This window comes from Salmo salar, chromosome 15 (assembly GCF_965601325.2).
Source record: "Salmo salar chromosome 15, fSalSal1, whole genome shotgun sequence".
In the NCBI taxonomy this organism is placed as follows: Eukaryota; Metazoa; Chordata; class Actinopteri; order Salmoniformes; family Salmonidae; genus Salmo; species Salmo salar.
The window spans coordinates 102539468-102557488 of record NC_138305.1 but is presented as its reverse complement, the minus strand read 5'-3'; the positions used below and the strand labels follow the sequence as shown (position 1 = coordinate 102557488).

The window sequence follows — 18021 nt, the reverse complement described above, 5'->3', positions numbered from 1 at the left end:
ACTCCTCTAATGCTAACTTCACCACCAGGAGCTCCCGGTCGCCGACATCATAGTTCCTTTCTATAGGATGCTGCTTTTTAGAGCAATAATAAAATCAAGGCACGGCATTGGACAGGGAGAGCTCTGCAGTACTGATTTATGACATCTGAATGTGCAGCAATTTCATCAGGTAACATGAATACAAAGCCAGCGAGAGGTGGTTAGAATAGGATTTGAGGCCAAAAGTCTGTGTAACCAAAAGAGAGTCAGAATCCTGAGTGTGGGAACAAATATAGTCTGTCCCATGGTTGGGGAAAGAACGTTTGTAGTCAACAAAGTATGCAGGAGTCATGAGGCAAAACAGCAAAATAGTAAGTCATATTAAACCTGTCGCTTTGAGCTACACCGTCTGCAATCCCTGTTCTGTTCGCCACACGTAACCCACGCAGTATTTTAAAATACATTCTAAAAAACACTTAACAAGTCTAGGCCAACGAAAGAGGACATAGACATAACATTGAACATTTATACGTAACATTTAAAAACACTTAGCTTTTCCAGCTGAGGGGACCCCCCTCGCATGGGGTCTGTGCGTGTGCACCACCATTGGGCTGGTGGCATGGCTAGTGGCAGACCAGCAGTGGATATGTATCCACGGTGCACTGACTAGGCTACAAACTGGACAGGAACAACAACTAGGCAATGCTCGGATTCAGGTTGATCACTGTAGGTTTTAGCCTGATTCATTATGTAGAATAGAAAAGCATACTACACTCGATTTGTGCTCTGTTTACAAACACTGATAAAGCCAGTGGTGTGCTTCTACACCTGCATTGCTTGCTGTTTGGGGTTTTAGGCTGGGTTTCTGTACAGCACTTTGTGACATCAGCTGATGTAAGAAGGGCTTTATAAATACATTTGAATGATTGATTCATTAATTGATTGGTGTAAAGTACTTAAGTAAAAATACTTTAAAGTTCTACTAAAGTCGTTTTTTGTGGTATCTTTACTTGACTATTTATATGTTTGACTACTTTTACTTCACTACATTCCTTAAGAAAATATTGTACATTTTACTCCATTCATTGTTCTTGACACACAAAAGTACTCGTTACATTTTGAATGCTTCCCTGCTGGGAAGGAAAATAGTCAAATTCACGCACTTATCACTTCCCCCTATCTGAGATATCTACTGCAGCCCTCATTCTCCACATACAACACCCGTTCTGCCAGTCACATTCTGTTAAAGGTCACCAAAGCACACATCCCTGGGTCGCTCCTCTTTTCAGTTCGCTGCAGCTAGTGACTGGAAAGAGCTGCAACAAACACTCAAACTGGACAGTTTTATCTCAATCTCTTCATTCAAAGATTCAATCATGGACACTCTTACTGACAGTTGTGGCTGCTTTGTATGATGTATTGTTGTCTCTACCTTCTTGACCTTTGTGCTGTTGACTTTGCCCAATAATGTTTGTACCATGTTTTTGTGCTGCTACCATGTTGTTGTCATGTGTTGCTGCCTTGTTATGTTGTTGTCTTAGGTCTCTATTTATGTAGTGTTGTGTCTCTCTTGTTGTGATGTGTGTTTTGTCCTATATTTATATTGAATTTAAAAATAAAAATAAATGAGTCCCATGCCCGCGTCCCCGCAGGAGGCCTTTTGCCTTTTGGTAGGCCGTCATTGTAAATGAGAATTTGTTCTTAACTGACTTGCCTAGTTAAATAAAGGTTTAATGATCTGGAGGATTCACCAAATGCACATGCTTTGTTTGTAAATGATGTCTGAATGTTGGAGTTTGCCCGTGGCTTTCCAAAATAAAAAATGTTGCCATCTGGTTTGCTTAATTTAAGGAATTTTAAATGATTTATACTTTTACTTTTGATACTTAAGTACATTTAAAACCCAAATACTTTTAGAGTTTTACTCAAGTAGTATTTTACTGGGTGACTTTCACTTTTACTTGAGTCATTTTCTTTTAAGGTATCTTTATTATGTATGAAAATGTGGTCAGAGTAGATTTCTGTGTAGATGTTGTGGGCGTTGCCCAGTCACATGCTTTAGCAGCAAATGAAATGACTTTACCGTCTGTGTTTTTCAAGCTTGCATTGCACAGTGTTACTGCATTCCTTTAAACTGTGGACCCCAAAATATCGACATAACAATGCAACTTGAATTTTATATCGATCTATGGGAATCGTTTATACATTCGTCACAATCATTAAAATGTATGATAATTGTTATCTTATCTGCTATAGCGGTCAGCTAGAGTGGAAAACAGCTAACCAATTACGTTAGCTATCGGTTAGCTAGCTGCTGCCGAGGCCGTGACATTTAGTTTACCAAGCTTGTGTTTGGGTTAACTACTGAAAATATGTTTTAAGAATTTAGCTAGATAGCTATAGCTTAGCTATGTTATTTATTTATTGCTGGCTTAGCTAATGCAAGTAAGTTAGCTAACTAGTTTGCCACTAAGTATTAGTCAGCATTAATGTTAGCTTCTACTACTACTACTACTACTAGTCGACGAGTTCCAAAAGATGATAAACGGGCTAGCAAGTTGTTTTCTTGCAAGGTTTACCTAACAAGGTAGCTATCTAGTTAAGTTTCTACTTTTTGCCTAATGATGCACAGGTAAAGCTTGAAAAACGTTTGACAGGTTGGGAAATTATGCTTAGCTGTCTTGTACAGTAGTAGCCATTCAGTTGGTGGGGCGGGGTATCAAAACAGAAAGGTTACAAGGATAGTATGTCAATGTCAGTCAACATTACATTTACATATTGACCAGAGGGGGGATTGCACTACCCTTTTATGCATAGTTTGCATTCCCCTTTGATGCATAAAAGCCCACAAATTATTTTGCTAGAACATAATGTAGTTCTAGTTAAGTCTCAGAAATCCCAGACCGATAATGAGGATGGGCTCATTGTAATGGCTGGAATGGAATACATAGAATGGAGTCAAACATGCCATATGTTTGATTTGTTTAATACCTTTCAATTTATTCCATTCCAGCTATTACAATGAGCCCGTCCTCCGATATATCATCCCACCAGCCTCCTCCGGCTGGAACATTGGTACATTCTGGAAGGAAACCCGTCTGTCTAGACTAGAGAGACTAGTCCTAGCTCAAACCAAAAATGTCTCTTCTAAGTGAACACCTGTAATTCTTTACAATTATCAATACCAACACAGTTTTTTTTATTATTCAGATCTGAAACTCCAACTTTGCCAGCCAGGTGTTGTAGACTGTGGTGTGGTGCCAGTGCACCCCAGCCTGGGTACAATGTTCCTCAGCTCCGCATGAGTTCTACTATGTGGTCCATCATGCAATCTATTCAGAGTAAATATTCCCTGTCTGACCGGCTCATCCGCACCATCGCTGCAATTCGCTCTTTCCCACACGACGTAGTGTAGGTTGGCGTATCTTTGAACTGTAGAGATGAAAGGTTAATACTCACACCACTGTACTAATTTCATTGGTGGTGCCCTAGAGCTTACCTTATTGTAGAAAATATAACTCCCTCAACCCCACACATTATCTCTGCGCGTTGGTCATTTTGTCAACGCTTCTTAGTTCTATAGCTATCTTTCAACTCTGCCACAATTCTGATTGTCTGATGTTATTGAATATGACTTGTTGTTTATGGTGTCTGTTATCTGTTGACAATTACATAAATGCCTCTACTATCAGGGAGCTGACGTGAACCGTATGCATGGCACCCTAAAGCTCTTGCACTGTGCCTGTATGGTGGCTGATGCGGACTGTGTCGAGCTGTTGTTGGAGAAAGGAGCAGAGGTGTGTGTTTTTAACTCTCTCATCCATCTGAAATGAGCTAGCTACCAATTGAGCTCGTTTCTGTACTTTGTAATGTTTTGTTTTTGTTAATAAGTTAGATCCTGAAGTAATATCCTGGTATTTTTGTACATGCTGCAGGCCTCTGAAAATCTAACCTGCTCCTCCCACTTGGATCCCTCCTCGGAATTACAGCACATAATAGTGAATCTATTATCTGTGAACATAGCTCTTTAATAGCTGCTGTTTGTTACTATGTAATGCCTCCAATTGTAAAATAAACCATTCTCTCTGCCATTCTCTAAAGGACTAATAACGTTGTTTTATTCTACCTGTCTTCTTAGGTGAATGGCCTAGATGGCTACAAGTGCACGGCGTTGCACTACGCAGCAGAAAAGGACCAGGTTTGCTTGGAATTCCTCCTTGAGTACGGGGCCCAGCCCAACGTCTTGGACGGCATCAAGGACAACCCCGAGTGTGTCAGGGCTCTGCTGGAGAGCAGTGCTGGCCCCAACGCATGCGATTACAACAATGACACTCCGTTAAGCTGGGCTGCCATGATGGGCAATCTAGAGACTGTAAGGGTTCTGTTAGAATATGAAGCCCAGATCCATGTTACTGACCTAAAGGGCCAGACGCCCATCTCTCGCCTCGTGACCCTACTGGCCCGGGGCCTGGGGGTGGAGCAAGAGGAGGAGTGTCTGGAGGTTGGGGGCGGCAGGGAGGTTTGAGAGCCGCCAGGCCGACGGTACCTTGCCCAGGCAGCTCAGTAAGGATCCCCAGCTCACTTTTTGTTATACCACTCCACATTTTGTTGTGTTGCAGCCTGACTTGTTTTTTTTCTTATCATCCATTTACACACTACCCCGTAATGGGCTCCCTAGTGGCACAGCGGTCTAAGGCACTGCATCTCAATGCTTGAGGCGTCACTACAGACACCCTGGTTCGAATCCAGGCTGAAATATCGAATTTACTTAAGTATTCACACCCCTGAGTCAATACTTTGAAGAAGCACGTTTGGCAGCGATTACAGCTGTGAGTCTTTCTGAGTCTCTAAGAGCATTCCACACTTGAAAATTATTCAAGCTCTTTCAAGTTGGTTGCTGATCATTGCTAGACAACCATTTTCAGATCTTGCCATAGATTTTGAAGTCGATTTAAATCAAAACTGTAACTCAGCCACTCAGGAACATTCACTGTCTTCTTGGTAAGCAACTCCAGTGTCGATTTGGTCTTTTGATTTTGGTTATTGTCCTGCTGAAAGGTGAATTCATCTCCCAGTGTTTGGTGGAGAGCAGACTGTAGCAGGTTTTCCTCTAGGATTTTGCCTGTGCTTAGCTCTATTCCGTACATTTTTTATCCTGAAAAACTCACTTGTCCTTAAAACGATTACAAGCATACCCATGACATGATGCAGCTACCACTATGCTAGAAAATATGGAGAGTGGTACTCACTATTGTGTTGTATTTGCCCCAAACATAACACTTTCTATTCAGGACAAAAAGTGAATTGCTTGGCCACATTTGTTGCTGTATTACTTTAGTGCCTTATTGCATACAGGATGCATGTTTTGGAATATGTTTTATTCTATACAGGCTTCCTCCTTTTTACTATGTCAATTAGGTTAGTATTGTGGAGTAACTACAATGTTGTTGAACCATCCTCCGTTTTCTCCTATCCCAGCCATTCAACTCTGTAACTGTTTTAAAGTCTCAAGGTGGCCTCAAGGTGAAATCCCTGAGCAGTTTCCTTCCTCTCCAGCAACTGAGTTAGGAAGGACGCCTGTATCTTTGTAGTGACTGGGTGTATTGATACACCATTGTCAGGGCTTTCGGAAGGATCGGACCAATACACAGCGTGATCGTAGTTCCACATCTTTATTTCAGTCGTGAAACTAATGCAATAAACCATAAACTTGAAATACAAAAAACAAGAAAGCCGTGACGCAGAGCAGGCATACACTACTCACAAAAATAATCACCCACAAAACACCAGTGGGACAAACATCAACTTAAATATGGCCTCCAATTAGAGACAATGACAACCGGCTTCCTCTAATTGGAGGTCATGCCAAACAAAAACTAACCTAGAAATACAAAACTAGAAACTAAACATAGAAATACAAAAACGGACAAACACCCCCTGTCACGCCCTGACCTACTCTACCATAGAAAATAACAACTTACTATGGTCAGGACGTGACAACCATCCAAAGCGTAATTAATAACTTCACCATGCTCAAAGGGATATTCAATGTCTGCTTTTAACATTTTTACCCATCTACCAATAGTTTCCCTCCTTTGCGAGGCATTGGAAAACCTCCCTGGCCTTTGTGGTTGATTCTGTGTTTGAAATTCTTTGCTCGACTGAGGGAACTTACAATTATCTGTATGTGTGGGGTACAGAGATGAGGTAGTCATTAAACACTATTATTATCACACAGAGTCCATTCAACTTCTGTGATTATGTGATTGTTTTATTCCTGAACATATTTAGGCTTGCCATAACAAAGGGGTTGAATACTTATTGACGCAACACAAAAATGTAGAAAAACATAATTCCACTTTGACATTATGGGGTATTGTTTGTAGACCAGTGACAATAAATCTCAATTTAATCCATTTTAAAATCAGGCTGTAACACAACAAAATGTGGAAAAAGTCAAGGGGTGTGAATACTTTCTGAAGACATGGTATGTGTCTGTTATACAAAATCATCTGTATATACCACATCCTGTCAAGTTTCATAAGTGTGAAAATGTTGATTTGGTATTTGTGTGAGCTATACATGTTATTGAATGAAAATGGTACAGTTTACTCTCATATTTTAGTTGAAGTATGCTGATCTACAGCTAGCTAATTAAGAATAAATAGATATTTTGGTTTCCATAAAGACTAGGTCAACTTTCATTGTTTAAATTTTTACAAAAGAAATTTGCAAAGAAAAAGCCATCTCAGACTGGCCAATAAAAAGAAAAGATTAAGATACACTGGAAAGAGATATGCAATCTGTTACTCAAACTAGACACTCTAATGTACTTGTCCTCTTGCTCAGTTGTGCACCGGGGCCTCCCATTCCTCTTTCTATTCTGGTAAGAGCCAGTTTGCGCTGTTCTGTGAAGGGAGTAGTACATAGAGTTGTACGAGATCTTCAGTTTCTTGGCAATTTCTCGCATGGAATAGCCTTAATTTCTCAGAACAAGAATAGACTGACGAGTTTCAGAAGAAAGGTCTTTGTTTCTGGCCATTTTGAGCCTGTAATCGAACCCACAAATGCTGATGCTCCAGATACTCAACTAGTCCTAAAGTAGGCCAGTTATTTTGCTTTAATCAGGACAACAGTTTTCAGCTGTGCTAACATAATTGCAAAAGGGTTTTCTAATGATTAATTAGCCTTTTAAAATGATAAACTTGGATCAGCTTACACAACGTGCCATTGGAACACAGGAGTGATGGTTGCTGATAATGAGCCTCTGTACGCCTATGTAGATATTCCATAAAAAAATCTGCCGTTTCCAGCTACTGTAGTCATTTACAACATTAACAATGTCTACGCTGTATTTCTGATCAGTTTAATGTTATTTTAATGGACCAAAAATGTTCTTTTTTTCAAAAACTAGGACATTTCTAAGTGACCCCTAACTTTTGAACTGTAGTGTATATAACATTGATAGTTAATTTGTTTGTATCTTAACAATGTAAACCTACAAAGGCTGTGTTCATACAGGCTGCCCAACTGATCTTTTTACCCAATTATTGGTAAAAGAGCTATTGGTGAAAAAAAGTGTAAATGCAAAGTGCATTTTTCTGTCTAAATAATTTTAAAAAGAAAATGCCTTTCCTTATATTATACACTGGATATTTTTTTTTTTTTTGTTCGGTTGCGACAGTCTACGCCCCTTCGTCGGTCATTTGTCAACAGTACTACTCCTAGTAGGTGTGGGAACTAAGGATGGCATACTTGAATTAAGTGTTTGTCCTTCAACGAGAGACGACTTGTTTTCAGTTGAGAAATACTGCACCAAACATCTTAGTGAGATGCAAATTGCGTGACTAAGGCCTCTCAAAATTGCAAAGGTGCAATATGCAGAAAATGCTCCGCCATTTCTTGGTTGCTGATTCTAATAGTTCACCTAATTTCAGGTTATTTGACAAAACAAGCAATGTATAGTGTAGGGAATCATTGCTTCTTAGACTTGCTTTCAATGAGAATGACAGATCTATAACTCACATTTCAGCTAGCCCAAAAAAGTTACATACAGCAGCTTTAATTACAGATTTCTGGATTTATCTTAGATTCATTCAGACTATTTTGAGAAAGTGCATTGCTATGTTGTTGCTACGGTGTCTCGTGTGATAAACAATAATATTGCCGTTTTTTTAAGTGAAGTTCTTTTAAGGGAGTATGTGAGGCAAAAACATTTGCTTCGCTTTGCTGAGTTCTCCTAGGAGCAAACCGAAGCTAGTATGCGGGCACCTTGAGCCGCCATGTAGTTTCATCTCATGCAATTTTGTAATTGTCCAGAAGGGGTCTCTAGCCTTCAACACACAAATCAGTCTTTCCTTCAATAGCAGGAGAGACTGTTCCGGATAGATCTATGTATAGTCAATCAAGAGGTGAAAAATAGGTTAATAATCCTCAGTAATGTTTTGTTATTGAAAAAATATCAAGACAAGAAAGAAAGATTTGGTTTAACAAAGTCTTAAGAAGTACATACTGTACTCACAAAATTATTTTATACATTTTCTGTCCAAATAACACCCTATTTACAGAAGAATACAGTGTACTCTTGTTTATTTATTGACCCTTAATTTACCTGCTAAGATGACTGATAACATATTATCTTATACAGCAACGACGCAAGGCAATGCAATGTCCCCTTCACTGGCACGGGACATTGGATCTCCTTAGACCAGAGGGAAGAGGGCCCCCTACTGGACCTCCAACACCACTTCCAGCAGCATCTGGTCTCCCATTCATGGACTGACCTGTACTGACCCTACTTAGCTTCAGCAGTGGGATGCAGGGTAGTATGCATCTGGCTGTGAATAATGTACAGATGGGTCTTGTATGCCATTGTTGGTGTAGCACTACTGAAGACTGACGGTTCATATATTTGACTGTTTATCTTAGTGTTTACAGTGGCTGCCACTCTAATATTTAACTTTATTGTCACCGTGTGAAAACACAGCTATTTGGCCAATTTTAAAATCCCCTTTGTCTTAATTGGCTGCTTCCCCTTTGATTACATGTCAGCAGGTTCAAACGTACCACTCAATAATAATCCCTTGTTGAGTTACAAGTAGGTATTGTTTTTAGACATTTCCTATGCTTTATTTTAGCCCCATGTCTCGACACAGACAGGACGTTAGTTTCCCAGCGAGAGAAAACAAGGGGGAGAATTTCAGGAAGGAAAGTAAAGCAACACAGAAAAAAGGCCCCCTGTCAGCTCTCTCTCACACTACTTCCTTTTCTGGATCATACAGTAGTTTATACACTCCATCTGTTCAATGTCTGGATTTTCTTGACTTAAAATGAGTTATATTGTACATTTTCATTCCTACTGTACATTACTATTACTGTAGCCTACTCTAGTGTACATTTTTCAATCGTTCAATATATCAGGATTTTTACTCTTATCAGGCTTGAAAATGTTAAATGGATAAAAACAATGTATTGAAAAGTGTTAGAAGAAAATTATGTGATTTATTTTTTTACGAGAGCATTGTTGTAACAGCTCTCATCAGAGATGGTCTATAATGTTGTAACAAGTTTTAAATGTGACATTTATAACTATGACAGAAGATTGTGATAAGTTAACCACCCTCATCAAACCTCACAACAGTGCTCATCCATACATAGAAATAGAATAAGCATTCTAGTTCTGGATTCATTTTAGTTCTAGAATCATTCTAGTTCTGTGGCTCCACATGCCCAGGGTTGAAGGCAGGCCAGGACAGCAGTGCTTATGCAAGACATAATCTTAGGGACTGAATACATAATTAAAAAGACAGTCTGTTTTCCAAATGGCACCTTTTTCCCTTTAAAGTGCACTTTTGTGTACTTTTTTTGACCATGGCCCATAGTTTTATTTGTTCACAGGCTCCTAGCTTAGTCAGGATGCCGAATATGGGAACAACAGTTGGCTAACAAAGCAAATGGGTAGAGAATTTGACCTAGGCAATAATGATGAGCAACACACACTGCTGGTGGTTTCTAAAAAAGAGGGAAGCGTACAGTGTACTGACTAACCAGTCTGTTATTTTGCATCTTGAATTTTATATACCTGCTTCATGTGAAAGGTTCTGAATTAAGAATTTAAAACCCAGCCATTTTTTACAGCAACCAGCTTCTATTAATAATAATAAATAATAATAATAATAATAATAACAGTATTATATTTTTAAAGTGCATAAGGTAGGTAGAAAACAAAACACATTAAACTAATACATTATATAGACTTTAACCATATTCTTTTCTAGCTTTAACTTTAGATTTATTACAAACAACGTTTTACACTTTGCATTCTCTTCTCCAGAAACAGACAGCGTATATTTTTATTTATTTAACTAGGCAAGTCAGTTAAGAACAAACTCTTATTTACAATGATGGCCTACACCGGCCAAACCCGGACGACGCTGGGCCAATTGTGCACCGTCGTTTGGGACTCCCAATCACGGACAGTTGTGATACAGTCTGGAATTGAACCAGGGTGTTTGTAGTGACGCCTCTAGCACTGAGTTGCAGTGCCTTGCGCCGCTGCGCCACTCGGGAGCCCCATGTATATCTAGTTAATATTAGAAGGAGAAAGACAAAACTCATGTATTTCATCACCACATCCCAGAGACTGGTTAGTAAGGTAACCAAAACAGCTGCAAATGCAAAGGTGCCTTTTTGTTTGATTTGAAAGCTGTCAGAGGTTATGAGTATGAGCAATGTATGAACTCAGTATTGTGTGACACTCAAGGTACAGTACGAGTCAACATGGGAAAAATGTTTATACCATTTGTATGCACATCCTACTAAATGTCAAAATAACGAAGGTAGGCGTATGTAAAAAAAAAGGTTTTTTTATAATAACATGCCTACTGTATTTCTAATGTAAATTCCAGCGCCTTTTTAAATGAGATGGCACAGAGTTTCTAAACTCAGAGGCGCGATATCGCGAAACCTCCGGGAACGCTTGCGAAACAGACCAAGCAGACCAGGTCGTGGTTTAGGGTTTGAGAAGTGAAAAATGATTCCTTAGTTGTTCGTTTTCTCGAACTCTAAAGGCACAACCTAGATTCAAGCGAATGTCTTAAGTAGTTGAACATAGTATTATCCCAACCTCGTAAAAGTGGCAAACTGCACATTTTATTTTCGTCAAAAACAACTTTATATTGAAGGAGTACATTTGAGTTGACGGGTTGCACATGCGCAGTTTGGCGCAAGAGATTTTGCGCATGCGCTTAGCTGGCCAACGCCACCGTGAGTTATCGGGGATTTCTATTGGAGAAGCAGTTTCTGCCTATCTTCATACTGTACTGTCTTTGATATGAGTTTATGAAGACTGACGTAGGTAGAACCTCGCGATGATTCAGGGAGGAGGGGAGTGTCAAATTCCAGAAGAGAGGGAGAGGAGCGCAAAGGTGAGTTTATAAACAGTATATTATTGTGAAAATGTACAATCCATATGTAATTCCGTTGAAAATGTGACATAATTATTGAACGTCGTTAAGAGTTAGTGTGTTCGTTTTTCTAATGTTGTCGGCCATGAAATCTGAGTGGCCAATAAGTTGACAAAACTGTTGTGGTCTGTCTTTCTCGCTCGCACTCGAGTGCCAGCCTACCTACTTTAGCTTGCTCTAAGCTAACAAGTTGGTTAGCAGTTAGCAAAATAAAGTGTCAACTAATGATTTATTAGCACTGCACGGTTGTATGACGTGCTCCTGTTGTCATGCATGAAGTTCGTTGTTGTTGAGGTTTTATTACTGCACATTGCTTTTCCCTGACGGTGGTAGCGGCCTGTTCAAAGTTGGCACTGGGAAAGATGTAGTTTATGAAATCTCCCATATTATGAGGGGAATCATCATGAACCAATCACATTGTTCTATCAGAAGTGATTGACAGTTCACTGAGCGATAGGGTAACGAGTGGGTGCTGATTAACATGTCTCTACCCAATAATTGAAAAGAAAAGGCGGTTTCGTGCGGGAAAAGGCATGGCTTGTGCGCAAAAAGGGTTCTCCGGTCTCAGCTACCAGTCTGAAGGTTTCAACTTTTAGCAAAAGTAATCGGGATTCTGCTTCTTAAAAATACAAGTTCATACTTTTTTAACCAACTAGACGTTTTCTTAATCACAATCATAAGAAATCCATACAACATGTGTTTCTAGCTGAAATAATCACTTACAGTAAGTTTCAGTACACCAATGCAACACAATAGCTACCTGATTATAAATATATTTTCGAGGTGATTCAAATTCCTCAACATCTCCTTCATCCTATTGCCAGTTGGGACTTTAACGTCAGCTATATATTTATAATACGGTTCTTAAATGTAGTAAGTCACATTGATGGCTTGATTACAAGATAAAACTGTTGAAGGTAATATATTAAACGCTGTTGAATATGCCGTAAATAACATTGACAAATATAAATATGATTATAATGTACAACTATTACTTTGACATCTCATCCTCTAAGATAATGAGAATATTTATATATTAATACATATCGATTAATATTTACACATTAATAATATATATCTATTTTTCTGCCATCATTGAAGCTATTTCACAGTTGACTACTATAATTTGTTGTCATTACCTTGTGGGGTTCTGTGATGCCTACATTCACAAGTATTTGTTTGGTCGTCTACTAAGTTAGTAAAGAAATCAAATCTTATTTGTCAAATGCGCCAAATACAACAGGTGTAGACCTTACAGTGAAAAGTGTTAAGAAAGTATTTACTAAAAATAAACTGAAGAAAAAAAACAAAAAAGCTGTCAATAAAAGCAGATATCTGTAGTGTTGTAATGTGAGCTGGTGAATGTCCTTCTATGCATCTCCAAGCCTAGCTTTCATCACCAACATTATGTTTGGCTGGGGGGAAATCTCATCTTTACATGGGAATTTAGGTCATTAGCTTCTGATTTAAGATCCATTCCCGTTCGGGCAGCCACAAAGCGCATTCCACCAAATATGTGATCTCTGGTTAAAGATTGAGCTTGGACATTCGTTTGAATAACTCATGCCCGTCCCTAAGCGTTTAGGAATTAAACTACTAACACAATATGTAACATTTCATACATTATATACTTTTCTCTATTGGATTTATACTTATGTATTGATCCATGAAAGTGTGAAGAGGAATAAGAGACAGCAGTACATGGCAGGTGGGTTTCATGCTCTAGGGTTTGTACACCACTTTTAATGCTTCGTTTCACCATTGCTCCGATTCACCATTGTTTTCAATTGCTCCATTTGGATCCCACGCTAAGATTTCATGTTCTTTCCGTCCAGTCTACTCTATACTAGATACAGGGTGTTAAATCAACCTTAAAGTTCATAGGCCAAATGCAGCCTACCAGTTGTTCATAACACTGATATCAAATGTCTCGGTTATTGGCCTAGTCTGTATTGTTTAAACGTTGTAGTTATAGCATCAAAACAACTTGGGCCAGCCAACACATTGCCATCCTTGTAAAAGCCGATGATCCATCTTATAAATAGACATCAAGTGGTTCCAGTTTAATTGCAGAAAAACAGCACTGGATCCCTGTTGTCTATCTGCTCTGCCATGGATTTAGCTTAAAGACCTGGGCAGTTATGCAGACGCGCATACAGAATTTCATTTGATCCATTTTCCATTGACCAATACTCAGTTTCACTTGGGTTACAGACATGCATATTGGCACGTCATTGAAGCTTGTAAGTTTAACCCTCACAGGGTTTCACCTCAGGCAGCACCTCGCCTGTCCTGTGAGCTAAAGATGGCCTAAAGATGGCACTGTAGTGGATAGCTGCCTGACCAATTCTGCTATTTTGTGTTTTTTTACGCTGATCTTGATGGGTTTTTTTTTTTACATAATCTTTCTGCCATAATTTCCTATGATTGAAAACTGCTTCTGGACATCAGAACAGAGATCACTAACCTTGATTTGGATGAAGATTTCTACTTCATACTACTAAGTCTGAGCATCTAGACCGCCTTTGCCCTCTTTGTTGGCGAACGTACAATCTGTATAGAACAAACTGGTGATTTTTAATGCAGGAAAACTGAAATCTGTTTTAACTCATTTTTACAAGCATGTCACCTGTGAAACTGGAGGCAACACAACTCTAGATCACCTTTAGGCCTACTCAACACACAGAAACGCATACCAGGCTCTCCCTCGCCCTCCCTGTGGCAAATCTGATCATAACTCTATCCTCCTGATTCCTGCTTACAAGCAAAAACTCAAACAGGATCTACCCTTGACGCATTCAATACGGAAGTGGTCAGATGAAGCGGATGCTAAGTTACAGGATTGCTTCGCTAGCACAGACTGGAAATGTTCCGGGAATCATCCGATAGCTTTGAGGAGTTAATCACGTCAGTCACCGGCTTTATTAATAAGTGCATTGACGACACCGTCCACACAGTGACCGTACTTCCATATCCCAACCAAAAAACATAGATTACAGGCAACATCCACACTGAACTAAAGGCTTCCTCTTTCAAGAAGCAGGACACTAATGCAGACGTTTATAAGAAATCCTTTTACGACCCTCCGACGAGCCATCAAACAGGCATAGCATCAATACAGGACTAAGATCGAGTCGGATCTGGCAAGGCTTGCAAACTATCACAGATTACAAAGAAAAACTCAGCCGCGAGCTGTCCAGTGACGCAAGCCTACAAGACGAGCTAAATCCTTTCTATGCTCGCTTCGAGGCAAGTAACACTGAACCCTGCATGAGAGCATCAGCAGTTCTGCACGACTGTGTAATCTCGCTCTCCGTAGCCGATGTGAGTAGGACCTTTTAAACAGGTTAATATTCACAATCCCGCGGGGCCAGATGGATTACCTGGAGGTGTATTCAGAGCATGCGTTGACCAGCTGGCAGGTGTCTTCACTTACATTTTAAACTTCTCCCTGACCCAGTCTGTAATGCACTATAATGACCAAAAGTATGTGGACACCTACTCGTCGAACATCTCATTCCAAAATCATAGGCTTTAATATGGAGTTGGTCCCCACTTTGCTGCTATAACAGTCTCCACTCTTCTGGGAAGGCGTTCCACTAGATGGTGGAACATTGCTGAGGAAGACTTGCTTCCATTCAGCCACAAGAGCATTAGTGAGGTCGGGCACTGATGTTGGGCGATTAGGCCTGGCTCTCAGTCAGCGTTCCAATTCATCACAAAGGTGTTCGTTGGGGTCCGGGCTCTGTGCAGGCCAGTCAAGTTTTTCCACACCGATCTCGGAAAACCATTTCTGTATGGACCTCGCTTTGTGCAGGAGGGCATTGCCATGCTGAAACAGGAAAGGGCCTTCCCCAAACCTGCCACAAAGTTGGAAGCACAGAATTGTCTAGAATGTCATTGTATGCTGTAGCATTACAATTTCCATTCACTGGAACTAAGGGACCTAGCCCGAACCATGAAAAACCACCCCAGACCATTATTCTTCGTCCACCAAACTTACAGTTGGCACTATGCATTGGGGCAGGTAGCGTTCTCCTGGCATCCGCCAAACCCAGATTTGTCTGTCGGACTGCCAGATGGTGAAGTGTGATTCATCACTCCAGAGCACGCGTTTCCACTGCTCCAGTCCAATGGCAGCGAGCTTTACACCACTCCAGCCAACGCTTGGCATTTTGCATGGTGATTTTAGGCTTGTGTGCGACCGCTCGGCCATGGAAATCCATTTCATGAAGCTCCCGACGAACAGTTCTTGTGCTGACGTTGCTTCCAGAGGCAGTTTGGAACTCGGTAGTTATAGATCACATAGAACAGATCTACCGCTTCTTAGTGTTGCTTTCAATGAGAATGATCTCTGTGATCTATAAATCACATTTCCATGTGGATATGGTCAGGTTGCCCAAAAAGTTACGTATTGCAGCTTTAACCGGTTCCCATGCTTTTAAGACAATGGCTGTGTTCCGGAACAATATACATCATTTTCGTTCCCGGTTCTGATTATGTTCCTCTAAAGATTTTATTTTCCCATTTTCGTTTTTGTTCCTTGAACCGGTTCCAACCCCTGGTGCTTAGTCTCCTCCTGTGCTCCCTATTCACCAATGACTGCATGGATGCGCACGACTCCAAAACCATTAAGTTTGCTGACAAAAACATAGAAATAATACGTTTGCTGACGACACGATGGGGGTAGGCCTGATCACCGACGATGATGGGACCGCCTATAAAGAAGAGGCCAGTGACCTGGCGGTGTGGTCCCAGGACAACAACCTCTCCCTCAACGTCAGCTAGAAAGGAGCTGATCGTGCACTACAGGAAACAGAGGGCCAGGCATGCCACTATCCGCATCGAAGGGGCTGTAGTGGAGTGGGTCGAGAGCTACAAGTTCCTCCGTGTCCACATCACTAAGAAATTAACATGGTCCACACACAGACCAACACGACTACGCCTCTTCCTCCTCAGGAGGCTGAAAAGATTTGGCATGGGCCTTCAGATCCTCAAAGTTCTACAACTGCACCATTGAGAGCATCTTGACTGGCTGCATCACCACTTGGTCGGGCAACTGCTTGGCATCCAACCTCAAGGCGCTACAGAGGGTAGTGCGTACGGCCCAGTACATCACTGGGGCCGAGCTCCCTGCCATCCTCTGACACCACCTGGTATAGAGGTCTTGCAAGGCCTTCAAAATTGTCAGACTCGAGCCACCCAAGTCAGAGTGCTCTCTCTGCTACCACACGGCAAGTGGTACCGATGCACCAAGTGAGGTACCAACAGCACCCTGAACAGCTTCTACCCCCAAGCCATAAGACTACTAAATAGATCACTAAATAGCTACCCGGACTATCTGCATTGACCCTCTTTGCAATAACTCTTTTGACTCTTCACATGAAATACAGAAGTATCACACCCCCAAGTCAGTGCTTTGTAGTATCACCTTTGTTGGCCATTAGAAGTTTGAGTCGTCTTTGGTAGAGGTCGACCGATTTAATCGGCATGGCTGATTTTTAATTAGGGCCGATTTCAAGTTTTCATAACAATCGGTAATTTGCCTTTTTGGATGCCGATTACATTGCAATCCACGAGGAGACTGCGTGGCAGGCTGACCACCTGTTACGCAAGTGCAGCATCAAAAGGACCTTGTGGCAACAATGAGCCAAGGTAAGTTGCTGGCTAGCATTAAATTTATCTTTTATTAAAAAAAAAAAAATCAATCTTCACATAATCACTATTTAACTACACATGGTTGATGATATTACTAGGTTAACTAGCTTGTCCTCCGTTGCATATAATCAATGCGGTGCCTGTTAATTTATCATCGAATTACAGCCTACTTCAACAAACGGGTGATGATTTAACAAAAGCGCATTCGCGAAAAAAGCACAATCGATCGTTGCACAAATGTACCTAACCATAAACATCAATGCCTTTCTTAAAATCAATACACAAGTATATATTTTTTTAAACCTGCATATGTAGTTAAAAGAAATTCAGGCAATATTAACTAGGGACATTTGTCATTTCTCTTGCTGAACGCAAGAGTGCAAGCAGAGTTAGGGTATATGCAGCAGTTTGGGCCGCCTGGCTCGTTGCGAACTGTGTGAAGTCCATTTATTCCTAACAGAGACCGTAATTAATTTGCCAGAATTTTACATAATTATGACATAACATTGAAGGTTGTGCAATGTAACAGCAATATTTAGACTTATTTTTGCCACCCATTCCATAAAATACGGAACGGTTCCGTATTTCACTGAAAGAATAAACGTTTTGTTTTCGAAATGATAGTTTCTGGATTTGACCATATTAATGACCTAAGGCTTCTATTTCTCTGTGTTTATTATATTATAATTAAGTCTATGATTTGATAGAGCAGTCTGACTGAGCGGTGGTAGGCAGCAGCAGGCTCGTAAGCATTCATTCAAACAGCACTTTACTGCGTTTTCCAGCAGCTCTCATCAAAGTTTGATGCACAGCTCTGTTTGACTTCAAGCCTATCAACTCCCGAGATTAGGCTGGCAATACTGAAGTGCCTATAAGAACATCCAATAGTCAAAGGTATATGAAATACAAATGGTAGAGA

At 40.5% G+C, this 18021-nt stretch overlaps 1 protein-coding gene and 1 pseudogene across 3 annotated transcripts in view; both read left to right on the top strand.

Moving 5' to 3' along the window:
• Positions 1–3280: 3280 nt before the first annotated feature.
• On the top strand, positions 3281–6714 carry LOC106572793 (ankyrin repeat and SOCS box protein 8-like; annotated as a pseudogene).
• Positions 6715–11308: 4594 nt separating this feature from the next.
• LOC106572727 (cyclic AMP-dependent transcription factor ATF-7) overlaps positions 11309–18021 on the top strand; it is a 43874-nt gene continuing 37161 nt past the window's right edge. For all 3 annotated transcript variants that reach the window (XM_014147160.3, XM_014147161.3, XM_014147159.3), the window contains exon 1: positions 11309–11405. In XM_014147160.3, coding sequence (XP_014002635.1) covers positions 11349–11405 — 57 coding nt within the window. In that variant the 5' untranslated portion in view covers positions 11309–11348. The remainder of the gene's footprint in view (positions 11406–18021) is intronic.